Source organism: Martes martes (genome assembly GCF_963455335.1).
Source record: "Martes martes genome assembly, chromosome: 1".
Lineage (NCBI taxonomy): Eukaryota > Metazoa > Chordata > Mammalia > Carnivora > Mustelidae > Martes > Martes martes.
Genome location: NC_137888.1, coordinates 211574925 through 211593150, shown reverse-complemented (window position 1 = coordinate 211593150; position 18226 = coordinate 211574925). Strand labels below are relative to the sequence as shown.

The following is an 18226-nucleotide window of genomic DNA, read 5'->3' as shown; positions in this document are numbered from 1 at the left end:
TTGGGCTCAGGTCATGATCCCAGGGTCCTGGGATAGAGTCCTGCATCGGGCTCCCTGTTCTGCAGGAAGCCTGCTTCTCCCTCCCCTGCTTCTGCCTCTCTCTCTCTTACATGAAAAAAAATTTAAATCTTAAAAAGAAAAAAAAAAGAATGAACTACACCCTGTAACTACTTCTTAAATGTTCCTGAATTTGGCATCTGTGAGTTCTGTGAAGGCCATGCTTGTCTTGTTCCCGGCTGAGACCCCACCAATCGGCAGATTTATGTTCAACACATAGACAGGCAACCTCTTCCGTCCAGTGCTGTGCCCATAACGTGGGCTGTGAAGGATAAGGGTAGGTTATGTGAACAGATCGGGTAGGGTGCCTTCAGGGTCTCATATCAGCCTCCATTATCAGCCCACTAGACTGTGAAAATGCCAGAAATTCCACCACTCATAGAAAAGCCAAAGGAAAAGGATCCTGCTCAAACCACCTACAGCGGAAGTGTGTCCATGACTAGGGTGGCCAGGTCTGGGGAAACAGAGGGGCAACTGCAGGGAGGGACCAGTGTGAGACCTTGTGGGGGAACTGGGAAGCCTGGAGGATTAGCGGGGAGCAGGGATATTGGGGTTCCAGCTACGGCTGGCATAGGCCACACCCTCCCATCTTCTGAGGAAGGGGCCATGCATTAGGGAGGAAAAAGAGAAAGAGGCAAGCCACACAACACAGAGCCAGGAGGCAGTGGGAGGATTTTACTAAATTGCATGACACACAACTTCCCCAGGCCCCCGTGAGTGTCGGCATCCACTTCAGCCATCCGGCCCCAGCAGAGCCCCTTGCTCCCGCACCCACTCGGGACTCTCACCAGTAGGGAGGGCTGGACTGACAGTGTCATGGGTGGGAGAGCAGGGGTCAGGGTGAGATTCAGGGTTGGGGTCGGGGCTGGGGGCGGGATCCTGGTCAGAGCTGGGATGGGATCCGTGCTCAGGGCTGGCCACGAGGTCAGGATTGGCATTGGGACCAGGCTTAGGGTCAGAAGATTTGACAGAATCAGGGGTGGGGGTAGATTCGGAGCCGGAGAGAGCTTTGGGGCCAGGATTAGGAGGGGAGCCCAGCACGGAGCTAGGTTCAGAGCCCAGGCCGGAGCTGGGGCCAGGGCTGAGGCCCAGGCCGGAGCCAAGAACAGAGACAGCATCAGGACCCAAGAGGGAGACCTGCCCCGGCCTCAACATGGAGGCGGGACTGAGGCCAAGGCCCGCGGCGGCGGCGGCGGCGGCAGCGGCAGCGGCGGCGGCGGCGGCGGCGCCCTCGTGCACCCGCTTGTGCTTGGTGAGGCTGGACGCTTGGCCAAAGGCCTTGCCGCAGAGCTGGCAGCGGTAAGGGCGCTCCCCGGAGTGCACGTGCAGGTGCTGCAGCAGCGCGGAACTCTGGCCGAAGGCCTTGGAGCAGTGGGGACAGGCGTAGGGCCGCTCGCCCGTGTGGATGCGCAGGTGGTGCTGCAGGTTGGAGCTCTGGCCGAAGGCCTTCCCGCAGTGCGGACAGCGGTAAGGGCGCTCGGCCGTGTGCGTGCGCTGGTGCTGCAGCAGCGCCGAGCTCTGGCCGAAGGCCTTGCCGCACTGCGGGCACGGGTAGGGCCGCTCGCCGGTGTGCGTGCGCAGGTGCTTCAGCAGCGCCGAGCCCTGCCCGAAGCCCTTGGCGCACACGGGGCACTTGTGCGGCCGCGGCCCGCCGTGCGTGCGCAGGTGCTGCGCCAGCAGCGAGCCGTGCCCGAACGCCTTGCCGCACACCGGGCAGTGGTGCGGCTTCTCGCCGCTGTGGCTGCTGCGGTGCTTCAGCAGCGTCGAGCGCCAGCCGAAGGCCTTGCCGCAGGCGGCGCACTGGTAGGGCCGCGCGCCCGTGTGGATGCCGCGGTGCTGGGCCAGCGTGGCGCCGTGGCTGAACGACTTGCCGCAGTCGGGGCAGCGGTAGGGCTTCTCGCCGCTGTGGGTGCGGCGGTGCTGGCTCAGCCCCGAGCTGCGGCGGAAGGCGCGCCCGCAGTCGGGGCAGGAGAAGGGCCGGGGAGGGCTGGCAGGTGCAGGGAGCACCGCGGGGCTGGGGGCCAGGACCTCGGGAGTGGCAGTGAGGCTGGATGCGAGGGGGTCCACGTCTGGGGACTCGGTGGGGCTGAGGGTGTCGTTGTTAGGGTCAAGAACCAGGGGGACGGGGCCGATAACATCTGGATCGAGGTCGAAACTTGAAGCCATGGGGTGGAGATCTTGGGGATCCGAGTCCCGGGTGGCTGAGATGGAGCTCGGAGCTTCGGCGTCGGGGTCCAGATCCTCAGAGACGGGCCCCAGATCTTCGTAGCTGGGGTCCGCATCTTCGGAGACAGTGTTGAGGTCTTCTGGGTCTTCACAGACTGCATCCAGCTCCTCGGGGTTGGGGTCCAGGTCTTCTGAGTCGGAGTCAAGCTCTTCATAAGCGGGCCTTGGGCCTCTGTGGCCGGGGTTCCTGACCAGGACCGAGCGCCGCATCCCTGGTGTGGACGTGCTGGCTGCTTCTGGGGCAGGATCTGCAGGGTGAGGACAGAGGGGGGTGGAGGTAGGTTCTGGAGGCCAGGGGATCGCTTTTGGAGTCTGGGCAGGGAAGTGAGAGGGGGCCGTTCCATGGCCCGGGACCCACTCCTCAATACACACACGGATCCTTCTCTTGTCTCAGATTTGCAGGGAGACTTGTGATGCGCTCCAGTCAGGGCAGGGAGAAGAGGGACCCTGCTGGGACATGGAGGGGGGTAGGGTGGGGGGAACCTTCACTTCTCAGCACCACACCTGGATGGAAGTCATGGGACCCGGCACTAGAGGTGTCCAGTGCCCAGCTCCAGGGCTCTGCCCCTCTCTCCATGTTGGGCTCCTCCTCCCGTGGGAAGCTTGGGTCCTGTGGAGGAGAGAGAGCCCAGGGTTCCTTCCCGCTTGACTGGGGAAGAGGGCAAGGGCCTGGGTTCCTGTGCTTGCTCCTAAGTACATGGCCCGAATTTCAGTCCCAGAGTTGGGGGTGACATATTTGGGGGTTCCCTAGGAATAAGGGCAACCTCTGGCTTGCCTCATGGAGAGGACGCATCCTGAGCTATGAAGCTTATATCTGGGGTATAAGCGGGGGTGGGGGGGGCGGCAAACGACAGCTGGTACTCCCCTTGCATCAGTGGGGGAGGGCAGGGGCACCTCTGGCGTGCCTGCTGGGGAAGAGGGACTCGAATGCCAGACCTCACAGTTCAGGGGTGGGAGTGACTGTCAAAACACTTGTGTACCCAAATGCCAGTTCCTAGAGCTAGAGGAGGGGGTTAAGGAGGGACCCGCTGGGGCACAGGGAGACCCATGGACCCCATAGCCAGGGTAGTAGGGACAGGTGTTATACCTGTTTCACCAGTTGGATAGCAGATCCTGAATTCTAACCCCTAGCTGGGGGGGGGGGGGAGCAAAAATAAGACTTAGGGCCCCTCTTGGGTTACTGGGGGGATCCTGGGTCATCTCCTAGGAAAGGGAGATTCCTGAATAACTAACTGATCCAAGGCTGAGGTATGGGGATGGGTGTCCGGACACTTTTTTCATTCCCTCCTGGAGACAAGATCCTGAATTCCAGCCCCACACCTGGAGGTTGGAAGCAGGGTAGAGGAACAATAACTGGGAGCCCTTCTGGGAAGCAGAGGGAGCTCAGGACTACCCAGTGGGGAGGCGATGTCGTGAGCTACCCACTCCATGGCTGCGGGCTGGGGAGCAAACAAACACATCTGTTCCTGGAGGGAGGGATGGGGGGCCTCTGGCTCTCCTGGGGAGAGGGACATGGAGAACCACAACCCCACAGCTGGGAGTGGCTAAGCAAAGGGAGAGGGTGTTCTTCGATCACCTCCTCAACCCAGACACCACATTTGGAGGGTGGGGGAAAACAATGCCTGGGTTTCTGGGGGACAAGGGGGACCTTTAGATTGCCTCCGCAGGAAGGGGCCTTCCAAATTCCCATCTTTTCGCTGGAATGGGGAGGAGAACTGAGTTTCTGGGGGGTGTGGGGGGGAGCCAGGTGGACCTCTGGATCACCTCCTGGGAAGGGGCTTCCAGAACTCTGGACCCCAAAACTGGAGAGGGAGGGAACAATAACGGGGCTCCGGGGGGATCAGAGGGAACCCCGATGGCCCTCCTGAGGAAGGGCCTCCTGAACTCCCGACCTTAGGAGGCTGGAGGGTGGGGAGAACAATACTTAGGGGTCCTCCAGGGTTCTTGGGATGGAGAGCGTCTGGATCGCCTCCAGGGGAGGGGGCGTCCTGAGCTCCCGACCCCACAGCTGAGGGGTGCCCCCCCCATACCTCCCGATTTCAGGCGCCCAGCTCAGGCTGGGCCCTCCCCCGGGGCCACGGCAGCGGAAAGGGCGCGCTAGGCCCGCGGGCTGCAGGGGGCCCCCTCCCCACACGCCCGCGACCCCGCTCTCCCGGGCCAGGCGGGCGGCGCGCGGGCCGGGAAGGTGGGGAGGCGGACAGAGGTCGCCCCGGGCCGCGCCCCGCGCCCGCCCCCGCCCCGGCCCCGGCCCCGGCCCCGGCCCCCGCCCGCCCGGCCCGCTCGCGGGGACACTCACCCGGCGCCCCTCGCCCCTGCCCGGCCCGCCGCGCCCCCGGGGCCCGCAGGAAGCCCCCCGCCCGCCAGCCCCGCCGGCGGCCCCCTCGGCCCAGCGGCCCCGCCAGGCGCTCCCGGGGAGCGAGAGGGGCCGGCCGAGGGCCGCAGCGGGAGCTGCTGGGACTTGTAGTTCGCCCGCGCCCGCCGCGGCCGTCGCCATCGCTGCCCCCGCCCCCCGGGCCAGCCTTTGTCCCGGCCCGGCCGCCCTGGCCGCGCCTTTGTCTGCGCCGCGCCCGCCCGCGCTGCCCTCGGCTCGCCTCGGCCCGGCCCGCCTCGGCCCCCCTCGTCCCCGTCGGGCCCCCGCCCGCCTCGGCCCCGGCCGTGGTCTCTCCCTGCCCCTGTCTCTCTCTGCATCTCTGCTCCCCTCTCGGCGCCTAGCTCTGTTCCTTTCTGTCTCTCTGTCCCTCTATTTCTGCGGCTCTCCCTGTGTCAGTCTCTCTGCCTCTGTTCCTGTCACTTTTCCTGCCTCTGCCTCTCTGTCTCTCTGTTTCTGGCCTCCTCTGTCTGTCTCTGCCTCGTGCCCATGTCTCTGACTCTATTTTTGTTCAGAAAGCACCAAACCTCTATTCTCTGGCAGACTGGCGGGGCACATAAATGAAGCCAAGGCTCTGAGAAGGCCTGCAATTGACAAAGTTGTTCATCTTTGCTCAGTCCAGCTACTCCCTGTAAGATTCCCCAAGGAAAAGGCTTGGGAGCCCTGTCCCTGAGTGTTTTCCTCCTCCTACCCGGCTGATAGGTCACTCACTGCTGTCACTGGTGGACTCCCTGTGTCTGATGCCCACAGGCGTGATGATCTCTGGAGAAGCCTAGGCCACAGCGGGGAAGGACTCTGGGCAGACTTTACCTGGAGACAGAGATCCCCGCAAAGAGGGAATGAAAGCCAGCCCCAGCAGCTGGCAGCTGGGCTGCGATGTTCTTCACTGAGCATAAACAACAGTCACAGAATATAAACAATGATCACACAAGGCCGCTCTGTGACCACGTCTGAACCAGGCCAGAGACAAGGACACTCTGCGACCACAAAAACGAATACACACCCTCCTGTCCTGGACTAACGCGATGACTGTTGCTTCTTACCAGTGACAGCTCTGCTTCCATCCTCCCACTTCCGAGACAAAAATCATCCAAATACTCAGTTACCAATCCGCTCCCAGCTTCCCGACAGCACCAACCTAGAATTGCTTCTCCTCTCTTTAACTCTCCTTAAAACTCCCCCCACCCTGCTCCACATGCGTGAATCCTATAAGATGCCCTCCTGTCCCCCAGCACCCTCCTAAGGAGGCACCCGTGATTCCTGGTATCTGAGCTTCCCTTTTAGCAAGCTGAAAAAAACTTTTTTGGCCACAGCTGTATTTCCAAGGGTCTTCGGTGAATTTTGACACCACCTACCCTTGAACACAGCCTCAAGCAAATCAGGCTTCCAGGAGTCTTCTCTCTTCTTTCCTGAACCTTCTAGATCTGTGCTGAACACAAGGTCTGAAACTGGCTTTCCACCTTGCTACGGAAGAGCCCACAGCAGAGCTGAGAGATGGGAGACTGAAATTGGATTATGTCACTAGTTCCTCAAACTGCCACCTCCTGGAAGGTCCCGTAACAAATAATGCTTGTAATGACAGCTGTTGTTTCCGTCCGCTAAGTATCTTTTTCTTTTTTCAAGGATTTATTTATTTATTATTTTAGAGGCAGGGGTGGGGTGGGGTGGGCTGGGGACCGAGGGAGAGAGAGAGAATCTCAGGCAGACTCCCCACTGAGTGCAGAGCCCTACGCAGGGCTTGATGCTGATGAGAGTGCCTGGAAAGGGAAGGGGATTAAGGGAAGTAACCTTAAACCGGAATTGGCAGAGCAAAGGTGAGGTAGAGGAGCAGAGCCGCCACAGACACATACATTCACTACAAAGTGAGTGGGGCTGCCTAGATTTACACAGTGCATACAATCTGCCCTGAGAAGAGCCTTCCTCAAGAAACAAGCGATCGTTGTTATGTGGAAGAAAAATAAGCTGATTAAAATATTTTTTTTTCCTGATTAAAATCTTGCCGACTTGGGGGTGCCTGGGTGGCTCAGTCAGTTAACATTAAGCGCCCGACTCTTAGTTTCAGCTCAGGTCATGACCTCAGGGTCCTGGGATCGAGCCCTGCATCAGGCTCTCTGCTCAGTGGTGAGCCTGCTTTCCACTCCCACCCCCACCCCCGCCTGCTTCCCTCTCTGCCTACTTGTGATCTCTGTCTGTCAAATAAATAAATAAATAAAATCTTCTGAAAAAAAAAGATTTATTTATTTGACACAGAGAGAGAGAGAGATCACAACTAGGCATAGAGGCAGGCAGAGAGAGAGGGGGAAGCGGGGTCCTACCGAGCAGAGAGCCTGATGTGGGGCTCGATCTCAGGACCCTGAGATCATGATCTGAGCTGAAGGCAGAGGCTTTCACCCACTGAGCCACCTGGGCGCTCCCAAATAAATAAAATCTTTTTAAAAAATCTTGCCTGTTTCCCCTCAAAAAAAAAAAAAAATCTTGCCTGTTTTATCTTGGGCTCTGACCACGTGTTTCTTGAGACTGTGGTTTGAGGGACTTTGGGGAAAAATATCAGGATGTTGAAATAGTTGGGCGCTTTCATCAAGGTCTCCCTAGACAGACACAAGCTGCCTCTGTTTACTTCTTGCAGCAGAGACCAGCATCTGCTTGATTTGGTGAGATTGCCACAGCTGAATTCTCTGCTCCAAGCTAGAAGAGGAAATTAGTAATGCGGTCGGAGATAAGACTGGGATTATCCGAGAACCAAGGGGGACTTGATGCCCGCCCCCCCCCCCCGCTGTTAACACTGAATACTCCGTGTCTATAGAAGTATAATTATCCTCCATCGGGAAGAGTCTATTAGCTATCTTTCCATCCTCCAGATTGTAACCTGGGGCAATAGAGATGCTAAGATGGGCAGACACAGATCTGTTGCTAGGAGACAGGGTCCAGCAAGGTTGGGCTCCGGGATCAAAGATCCTGGTGAGCTCTGGGGGAACCAAATCACCCAGGGGTGGTGGGTTTGTGAGCTGGGCCATCCAATCAGCATTCTATCCCTCTGGGCACAATGATTGGTTCATGGGTAGGCATGTGACTTAAATGGGCCAATCAGAGTGTCTTATAAGTTCCAATGAGGAGGAGTAGGGGGCAAGACCCTTTGAGGCTTCAATCAAGAGGATTTGGGGTGTGCCTGGGTGGCTCAGTGGGTTAAGCCTCTGCCTTCAGCTCAGGTCATGATCCTGGTATCCTGGGATCAAGTCTAACGATGGGCTCCCTGCTCAGCGCGGAGCCTGCTTTTCCCTCTCACTCTGCCCTTGTTCACTCGTGCGCTCTCGCTCTCTCAAATAAAATCTTAAAGATACATGCATCGGAGAGCATCCCTCCTAACACAGAGAGGGGCAGTTGTACAAGGAGGAGTTGTACAAATGGAAAGGTTTTTATAGGAAGGGGGTTAGGGCAAGAAAGTTATCAGCAAAAGAAAAGGATTGTTCTAGGCAAAGTCACTTTCCCTTATGAAAAGGTAGGGGATATTAGGTGAATTACCTCATCTTCTGTCCAAGGAGAAGCCCATGTGACAGATTAATTTATTGGTGCTTATCAAAAAATTCCCAATTGGTATATTAAGATTTACACTTCTGGGGAGGTTGAAACTGCATTTAGCTTAGGTATTACCCTTGGTTCGGTAACTTAGCCTGACCCAAGTAACATCATTTTGGGCCTGTGGTTTTCTTTGTAACAAAGTCAATAAAATCCTTTTCTACTTGAGTTAGAGTGAGCCTGGTTTCTGTCACTTGCAACAAAAATGGCCCAAGACATTAAAAAAATATGGGCACCTGTCATCAAGCTGCAGCTAAATGCTAGACCCTGTTCTAAGAATGGCACAGGTGCATTTTATTTAAACCTCGTACCCATTTTATGAAGGAAGAACTATTGCCAACTCCATTTTATGCACAAGAATAGTGAGGGGCAGAGCATGACATCACTTGCCCAAGGACAGAAAGGTAAGTGGCAGGTCTGAATTCTGCTGCTCCGTGTTTTCCTATAAAAATTAATCTGTTCTCCCATGTTCAATCCTACTTTATTCATCTTGTTTTATAAGCCTTTTGGGTTTTTGTAGTTGATATGAAATGCCTTTTTTTTTTTTTTTGGTGTGGGGAAAGGTGAATGGAATATAAGGAGGGATAGACACACATCCATAAAATACCTCCCAAATCATGATGAAGTATCTTTCTGCACTAAAAATACTTCTACTGAAGCTCCCATTCTTTCCTAGCAACCCATCCCAGGGCTAGTTAGTTCCATTGTTAGAAAATGCTTCAATTTGTGTGGAAATCTGCCTCCTTGGAACTCCTACACATAATTTTTCATCTGGTGTCTGGGTTGCTTTAAGCCATTCCTAGAACCAGGCAGGAGCACACAGTTTTCGGCAACCAGAGCTACATGGAAATGAATACCAAAGTCAGCTTTCTGAGCTTCCTGGCAGGCAGGGCAAAAAGGAAAATCCTTTTAGATAAGGGTAGTTTGATCAACAACCAGACCAGCTTCACCAGGAGAGTCCGATTTTGTCCTGGGGATCATTGCAGGTTGGGTTCACTGCAGTGGTTTTTCAACCCACTCTTCCCCCAACCCCCAGGGGACATTTGGCAATGCCTGGACATATTTTTGGTTGTCGCAGCCAGCTGGGGTAAAGGGAGAATGCTATTGGCATATAGTGGTTAGAGGTCAGGGACGAGGCTAAACGTCCTACAATGCACAGGAGAGCCTCTGACAATAAGGAACAATCCCATCCAAAACGTCAGTAGTACCGGGACTGAGAAAACTTGATTCATCATGAGGTAATTCGGAAGTGTGTCATGTAGATCTTTAGCGGAAGCAAGCAGAAGAGGGGTTTCGCAGCTAGCAGACCCTTGAACAGATAATAAAAGTGCAGCCAAAAGGGTCGTCTTATTCTGTGGGACCCAAAGCTGGACTCCTGTACTTCCGGTGGAAATGACAACTTGACCTCACAGAATTGCTGTCCTGGGGAAAGGGCTTCTGGTCGGGTTTGAGTTGGCTCTTAGTGGCTCATTGGACTGAAGGCCTTGGTCTTTGAAGGTCTGACTACAGAGTCAGGGACAGAGTCAGAGAGCCACGTGCATTCCCTGAAACCAGATTTTCAACAGCCGATGGAAGCAGGCCCTGGGCATGGCCCCCAAGGCCCATTTTACCCCAGACAGAGCCAACTCAACATACCCAGACCTTCAAGATGGGGGCGCTGTCCAAGGTACCATTTGTTGACATGCTTGTCAAGCCCTGTCATTGACGGGGCTCCACTCCATCCTCCTCCTTTCCACACTTTCCATTCTGTTCCTGGCTGGACACCTACTCCCTTGGACTTGATCATACCCTGATGACTTTTGTTGATTTGTCCCTGGACCCACCCCTGACCTGGGGACCAGTTGCCCAGCCAGCCAGCACACTGTTGAGCTTCCAGCTTTCACCCACAATGGAGGAAATTGCTGGGTCATCTCAGCCTCTCCCTTCTCTGAACCCTACCCCCTCTCTCAATGACTGAAAGCTCCTTCCCATACCCTCATCTTCCTCCTTCCTCCATACCTTCATGCTCAGAAGGGAAGTGTTCTCCCTCCTTGACCCCCCAGTCACACACACACACTGACAAGTGTGTATATTTCTCATTTATAGCATTCTAACGAGAGAGCTACCATTCATCTCCATTTTACAGATGAGCAAACAGATGAGGCTCAGAGGGGGCTAAGTGACATGCCCAAGACTACTGTCCAGGACAGAGAAGTGATGATTTAGACTCTATCCTTTCAGCCCTAGGAGCCTGTGTTCTCAGTCCTTCACCACCCTGCCCTGTTCACTGCTATGACTCCTCTCTTCACATCATTCAGATTTGTTGGTGAACCAGAACACCTTACACTGAGTCCAACCGCCAAGCCTTTGCACAAGCTGGGATGGCCCCCTTGCCCAGAGTGGGGTGATCTTCAGGGCCCGTGGAAGTGTCTGTTCAGGACTGTTAGATGGAGTCACCCTCTCCTGTACCGTCCCCAACCTACCAAGCATCCTCTTTCATGACTGACTGATGGGGAGGGGTGGGATGCTGCCAAGACAGTGTTTATTGTTGGCTAGGGCATGGGTAGGTGGGAGCCTGGGGGGGCCGAGGGTCTACCTTCCCAGCCCCACACCCCCACTGGTGAGAGGAGCCCAGAGGCACATGGCTGTCCTGAATATTGGTCAATCTCAGCACTGCTGGGCCCTGGTACTTGGAGGCAAACTCATCCTCATACTGGGTTGAGAAGAAGCGCTGTCTGCCCAGCGGGGGCTCAATGTGGCTGTATTTGCTCTGTGGAGACAGGGTGGGCAACCTGGCAGGATAGGCTGGAGGCTGGCTGACCTACTGGGCCCACCCCGTGGTCCCCAGGCCACCTTGGGGAGCAGCAAATGCTGATGACTGGGCTCTGAGGAGGTGGGCAGAAGGTGCCCCACCTCAGGCTAAGCCAGGAGCTAGAGGAGAAACTGGAGAGAAACCAGCGACCCCTGGTATGCCCCGAGGACTGCGGTGACCCTTGGTAACTATGAGCTAACCCTCAGCTGGGGGCATAACGGGGGGATAACTGTGGCTGGCGATATAAAGGTGTCCTTGAGCTGACCCTGACACGACTCTGGGGGTGAGCTAGGTATGACCTTGAGGTTGGGTGACATTAAGATGACCCTGTACCTGGGGTCATCCTAGAGAGACCCTGGAAGGACTTAACACTAATTCTGGGCCTGAGGTGACAGTGTTATCATCCTGAGACAAAGCTACACTGATTGGGGGGGGGGCTATCTGATCAGAGAGGTACCCTTCCCCGTCCCTCACCCGCTGAAGCATTTCCTCAGTCACGGAGGCTGGAGGTGTTCTATGAGGCTTCAGCATCTTCTGGTTCATGGTTAAAAAATCTTGTTCTGTTGATTTGGGTGGGGGTAATCGAGCTGAAGGGCTGAGGGAGGAGAGGTATGGCCCCCAGGTAGGAACGTGAGAGTTTAAGGATGGAGTAGGACTTCAGGGTAAAGCCTGACCCAGCCAGGACGTTGGAGCGATGGATGGGTTAGGAGGCGGGGCGGAGGGAGGAGCCAGGGGCGTGGCAAGCGCAGGGCGGGGCAATGTAGGGCAAGCTAGTCCGTGAGGGGGAGGAGCCAGAGTCTGGCAGAAGAGCATGGGTTAGAGTCGGGAGAGGGCAGATACGGAGAGGGGCGGGCCTATAGCCATGCAGGGGGCGGTGCCGTGGCGGAGGTGGCGGTCGTGGTGGGGAGTCCAGCCCACGAAGGGGCGGGCTGTCCCTGGGCTGAGAGGGGCTCTCCGTCCAGGGGGTGGGATCTCGCGCTTCAGGAGGCGGAGCCAGAATCTGTCAGTGGGCGGGACAAAACTGGCCGGGGCGGGGTTAGAGCTGCGGCGGGGAAGGGCCCCCTGCCCCTCCCCGCCCCCAACCCCGCTCACCGTCAGTGCCCCGGGGCAGGTTGCTAGGCATCAGGTGAAGACCGGGTGCTTTCTGCACCTTCTCTGGCGTCGCAGGGGGGCAATAGTCCGTGCCCATGGAAGTCTGGAAGAACTGTTTGAGCAGCGAGGGGTCCCCTAGGCACACGTGACTCTTCAATTTCTCTAAAGGCACGTGGCGGCTGGGTGGTGCGGTCACCGGATGCGGCTGTTAAGATCATGTGGCATCTAAGAAGCTCCCGTGTCCGGAATCTCCCAGAACCCGGGTGGAGGAAAGAGGTGAGCGCTGTACGACGTTGGATAGCTCACACCCTCCATAGGCCCCACGTTGCTGGTGCTGGGAGTAGGCACTGTATCTCATTTTGCAGAAAGAGCCACTGAGTGGCTTAACCCTAGATCCCGCAGGTAGATCCAGGAGATCCCCCCACACATGTCAAGCTCACTCCCACCTCAAGGCCTTTGCACTTGCTGTTCGTCCTGCCTGGGAAACCCTTTTCCCTGATGAACCCGCGGCTGGGGGGAGCGGGGGAGGTCTCCCCCTTCCTGCTGACCTGGCCATGGAAGAAATGCATGGACGTGGTGAGGCTGCCTGGACCAGGGCGCCAGTTTCCTTCCAGGATGTGCGACGCTGGAGTCCGGTCATGGTGAAGGACAAAACGCTCTGCCAGCGGCAGAGCAGGTGCTGAGCAGGCCTGGGAGGCCCCCGTGGGGAAGGGGGGGGCGTTGGGGGAGGTCAGGAGGGGTAGGGGTGGCCAGGCGGGCAGTAGACTCACCTGGCTCTCGGGCATAGAAGTGTTCAGCCTTGGTGGTCCTGTCATGGAACAGGCCATCTCCAGGACAAATATTCACATAATGGATGTGGGCTGCGGCCTGGGCCTTGTCATACCTGCAGATCAGCAGGGATTTGTCTGATCTGGGCCCTTGCAACTCCCAGGAAATGGGAGAGGGGAAGGCTTCCCAGAGGCCAAACTGTGCTTGGGTGCTCATGGTGGGAGAGCCTCGCTTGTGGGTGATGGAGGCCTCAAAGTCACAGTATTGGCCCCAGAGCCTTAGGTGACACACTCCACGTGTCGCTGAGAGCCCTTCCCCCTGGTGGAAGGCCACCATCCCTTTGTACCTCTCTGGGGGCAGACCCTGGGGTCTATAGGCTTGCTTCTGCTCTGAACACATGGGCCCATAGCCAATCTTGGAGTCTCCCAGTTCGATGCTGGAGAAGGCCTGTGTGTGGACAGAGGTGGGAGGGGCAACACCAGCCAGCCCCTATCACTGCCCTCCCCAGCAGCCCCAGCCCCACATGGATTTACCCTCTTACACATCAAGGCCGGTGGGCTCGGCAGGGCCTGGAAGTGTCTCTGGTAGGAGGTCCCATTGTCCTGCCTGCTGTGGTCCCACCTGAGGGGGTTGAGGCCCCCTGTAGATAAGCAAGAGTAGACAGAGAAGGACACTGAGCCCCAGCAGCCTCAAGCCCAGTAGGATGCGAGTCCTTGCTTGGAAAAGGGAGCTGGGCAGTCCTGTGTAGCCTTCCCCAAGGGCTGTGTGGAAAACATCCAAAATAACACAAGGAATGATAACAAGACTAACTACCAAGTATTGAACCCGCCATCAAGGTTGAGGGCTTCGAACCTTTTGCAGGACTCATATTCTCTCCACCTCACAGCCTTCGGGAGGCTCAGAGAGGCAAAATGACTTGCCAAAAGTCACAGAAATGCAAAACCAGAACAAGTCCAGTCCCGATCTGACAATCCCTGAATCCCGCGTGGAGGGCCTCTGACTAGGGACGTCCCCCCGCGGGTCCCCTTGAGTCACAGAGTTGGAAAATCACACAAATGGCAGCTACTCTTTTCTGAGCGCTCCCTGGATGCCAGCTGCACCACGCGCACTCGGCGCCTTCGGCTTCAGCAGCTCCTGCGAAACGGGGCGCTATTGTGGCACGGAGGAAAATCCAGGCTTGGAATGGTCTACTGGCTCTAATCTGGTTCCAAGCCACCACTTCTGGCCTTGGCACACCCCCTTGGAAAAAAAAAAAAAAAATCAGGACCTATGCCATTCTATGAGTATAGAAACTGAGGATCCGGGAGGTTCCAGATTTTCCTGGGCTCGGCACTATTGATATTTGGGGCTGGAAAATTCTTTACTGGGGCGAGCTGTCCTGTGCTTGGTAGCATCCCTGGCCTCCTTCATCCCCTGCAAGGAGCACTCCCTCCGCCAACCAAAACGATCTCCACACTCAGCCACATGTCCCCTGGGGGAGGGCGCGGAATCCCCGCCCACCGGGAGTTGGCAAGTCGCGCTGGCCGCCCGGGCGTCCTCACCGAGGTGGCAGCAGGGCGCGCGGGGCTGCGGGCACGGGTCGTGGGGCGGGTAAAACGCCTGGTAGGTGGTGGGCGGGATGCCCAGCTTGGCTGGGTCGCCAGGCGGCACCGAGTCGCGGTCGAAGATGAGCCGCGCGCCGCGGATCTGCTCGCTCGCGCGCGCCGGCGGCTCGGGCCAGCCGAAGTCGGCGCGCACGGTGGAGAGGCGGGTGCGGACGCGCGGGTCCGCGAGCACGCGCCAGTTGCTGGCCTGCCTGGCGAGGGTGCGCTCCCGCGTCTCCGACCGCCGGGACGGCCACGGCCCCGGGGGCGCGTACGCGCCATGCGTCTGGGACTCGAGCTCTGTGCCCGGCGAGCGCGTGTCCTGTGCGAAGAGGGACCCGCGGGGCGGCGCCTGGCACTGCGGCGCACGGGTGCCGCCTGGGTGGGCCCGGAAGTCCCGATGCGTTGTGGACTGCATGGCGCCCACGTGCAGCCGCAGGTCGGGCCCCAGAGCAAAGTGCGAGGCCTTGAGGAAGTCCAGCCGAGACATCGGGCATGGCAGCGGGGTGACCGCAGCCATCGCGGGACAGGGCGCCACCTGGGAGGGGCGGGGATCCGGGAGTGAGCAAGCGCCGGGCTGGAGGACAATGCAGCCTTTTACTCCTGCCTGTGTTCCAGGCGCGGGGTACTCGGGTTGGGGACATTGTAGAAAGAAAAAAACAAAACAAGACAAAACAAAAAACAGCCCCGGTGCCTGCCCCCAGGGAAAGGAAAGATATCATCATTCATTTGACGCATACTGTGTGCCAGGCACTGTTCTAGGTTCTCGGAAGGGATAACAATCAGATAACAAAACAGACCAAGAGCTGTACCCTTGTGGAGTTAATACTGGGGCGAGGAGACCGCGGACAATACTGAATAAACGCACGGCTATCAATTGCGGAGTTAGGAGAAGGAGCCTGTGGGTAAAAACATCACACTGGGTAGGAGGATGGGGCTGAGGATGGGAGGGTTGCAGTTTCAAATAGAGTGGTGTCCCTGAGAGGACAGTTGAGCACCTGGAAAAGGTGGGAGGGGAGCTTCTGGGTACCCGCGGGAATAGCATTGCAGGAAGAAGGAACAGCAGGTGCAAAGGCCCTGCCTGGAGGGGGTCAGTGCAGAGTGAGCCGCAGGAAGGGCTGCAGAAGGAAGCACTGCGTTCTACAGTTTGTCTGATACAGGAGCCCCCTCTCCTCGCCCTCAGTCAGTGGTCAAGGCCATGGCTTTCCCCTTCAATGTCTGCTCCGTCCTGGCCACTGTCCTATCTGTGCCACACACCTCCTCGTGGGGCTTCCTGCCTCCTGCGGTTGCTCTCCAGGATCTCTTCCTTCCCTCAAACTCTCTGAGGCTTAGACACCTCTCCCTGCACTTCCCTGATCTCCAGTTCCCGGCTGTCAGCGCCCCAGTGAGCTAACTGGGACTTCCTTGCCTTTGCCCAGAGCGGAAAAGTCGACCTCCCCCTCGTCCTACCACACCCCTAGAGCAGGTTCACCCCCTGCCCAGACCATGTCCGCTCACAGCTAGCTCACGTCGACCTCTTTAGAAAGCAGGCATCAAGCATTATAACAAGACCACAGTTTTTCAGTGTCTGTGTTTGCTTTTTTTTTTTTTTTTCCCACCATTTTGGCAGCAAAAAGAGTTGAGAGTTGAGAAGTCTTCTTATAGTTGATGGAGAATCTGACAACTGACGTTACCAGCTGGGTCACCTTGGAATAAGTAACCGTCAGCTTCAGCTTCCGCATCAGGGGTGAGGATAAGGTACTTACCTCAAGGGGTGGCATGGGGACTACCGAGTCTTAGAAGATGCGCTTGGCAACCGGCCTGACCCTCGAGACTTCCTCTGTCCCCAGTCTCCCAGAGGATGTTCACAGGTTCCTTGTTCCTTCCAAGGCTGCGTCCCAGTGTGGCCTGGCTCTGCCCATTGTGACCAAGGAGCTTCCCCCAGGCGGTGCTGTCACAATGGTCTCCCAGGAGCTCAGAGGGCGGCTGGGAGGAAGATCAGGAGTGAGGCCAGAGGATCCTGCCTCCTGAGAGCTCAAGAGAGCTTGGCAAGTGACTTCTCGAAGCCTCAGTTTTGTCTTCTGGAAAATGGGGCGGAGAATGGCGACCACTTCAGAAAGCCGCAGTGAGGATTGGGGGCAGGTGTTCATTAGTATAATTTCCCAAAGTTTTCCTGCTGTTCAGCTTCCTAACACTCCCCATGCAGAATGAGCCAGCATCTTTGGTCTTTGGGTCACTGCAATGCTTAATGTCATTCCAGGGCTCATTCCTTCCTCCCCTCCTTCTTTCCTTTTTTCTGTCCACCCCCTTCCTTCCTTTCTCTTCCTTCCCTCCTTCCTCTCCCCTCCCATCCCCTTTCCTTCCTTCCTTCTTTCCTTTCTTCCTCCCTCCTTTTTCTCTCTTTTCCTTATTGGGATATAATTAACACAGAAGATTGTCTATGTCTGAGATGCACAGCACATTGATTTGATACATTTATAGTGCAATTCAACTGTCGTTGTAACGTTAGCTAATACCTCTCCAGGGCTTATTTAACTAAGTGGGTTTCTTCTCATTAAATTCGAGCAAATTGTCGTTTTGTCCACCAGGTTGAGGTCCTGTCACTGGCTCTCCTGCCTGGAGCCCAACTGAGGGCTTTGGCCCAGCCAGGTTGTTGTGAGGACACATTTCAGCCTTGTCCTTCTGCCTGCTGGGAAAAGAAGGACCAGGAGGTGGATCCTGGATGCCGTCGGGAAGCAGAGGGAGAGAGGTAATTCTCTTATTGAGGGCCTTAGTTTTTATCAGAAAGTCTAAGGAATGAAGCAAGAATAAAGCTGTCATTGGTAAAGGATCAGTAGTCACTCAGACTATCCAGGACGAGGGGATGTCTGGTTTGCCGCTGTGGTTTGGACAATGCTCATGTTTTTGCCTGCATTCAGACGTGATGCGAGCTTGTTTTGTCTCGTTCCGCCACGGTCACAGAGCGGCCTTGTCCATTGTTGGCATTTTGCAAAAATTATTTATGTCCCACAGGAGAACACCAGGGCTTAGCTGGGACAACCAGGCCAGCTCCTCGCAACAACCAGGCCAGCTGTGGAGCTGCTAGCTCCTGTCTCTCTCTCAAAGGTCAAGCTTGGCCCTAACCAGATGGCGGAGGACGCTGGGAGGGCTTGGCCGGGCTTGTAAGACTCACTGCTCTCTGCTTGATGCCTGGCACAGGGCCTGGCTCTCAGCAGTCACTCAGAAAATGTACTGTGCGATGATGAAGCTGTCAGGGACAGCAGGGGCTCAAGAGAAGGGATCTGGCCAGTCGGGCAGCAGTGTGCGCTACAGCCCCAAACCCTCTTCCCTCTGCAGGCCTTGGGCTTGGCGCGGATTTTTTTTTCTGCTGCAGGAACAGCTTCCCTAGCTGGGGGGTGGGGCACACAGATGCCTGTGCCCAAGTCTTAAGCAAGGAGGGCTGTGGTCAGATGTGGGGGTTAAAGAGTCTCTTGACTCCCCATCTTGAGATGCTGTAGGGAAGACAGACCTGGGGGAGGCGGGTCTGGGGGTCCAGGGCTTGGAGAGAGGAGGGGGGCTGCCTATGGGGGGGGCTGTGGGCCAGGAGGAAGTGGACGGATTCCAGTGACATTGGGATGTGGGAGGGGTGTGTGTGGAGAGAAAGAGGTGAGCATGATGTCCAGGTCTGGGACTGGAGGGGCAGCCTGGAGATGGGGACACGGGAGAGCAAGATGTCTCGGCGGATGCTGGGACATGTTGAGTGTGGGGATGGGGTTGGTGGGATGTGCAGGGAAAGTGTCCAGGCGGCAG

At 56.8% G+C, this 18226-nt stretch overlaps 2 protein-coding genes across 2 annotated transcripts; both read right to left on the bottom strand.

Annotated features, from left to right (window-relative positions):
- Positions 1-710: 710 nt before the first annotated feature.
- On the bottom strand, positions 711-4777 carry ZNF358 (zinc finger protein 358; the record flags this gene model as incomplete). Its single annotated transcript, XM_080821068.1, has 3 exons — positions 711-2531; positions 2788-2893; positions 4580-4777. The coding sequence occupies 3 exons, from the start codon at positions 4775-4777 to the stop codon at positions 790-792; spliced, it is 2046 nt and encodes a 681-aa protein (XP_080677194.1). The 3' UTR covers positions 711-789.
- Positions 4778-10745: 5968 nt separating this feature from the next.
- SAXO5 (stabilizer of axonemal microtubules 5) lies at positions 10746-16179 on the bottom strand (the record flags this gene model as incomplete). The annotated part of the gene is made up of 9 exons (XM_080820946.1): positions 10746-10973; positions 11490-11575; positions 12108-12312; positions 12656-12765; positions 12878-12990; positions 13222-13322; positions 13409-13515; positions 14417-14996; positions 16132-16179. The coding sequence occupies 9 exons, from the start codon at positions 16177-16179 to the stop codon at positions 10746-10748; spliced, it is 1578 nt and encodes a 525-aa protein (XP_080677072.1).
- Between the last annotated feature and the right edge of the window lie 2047 nt (positions 16180-18226).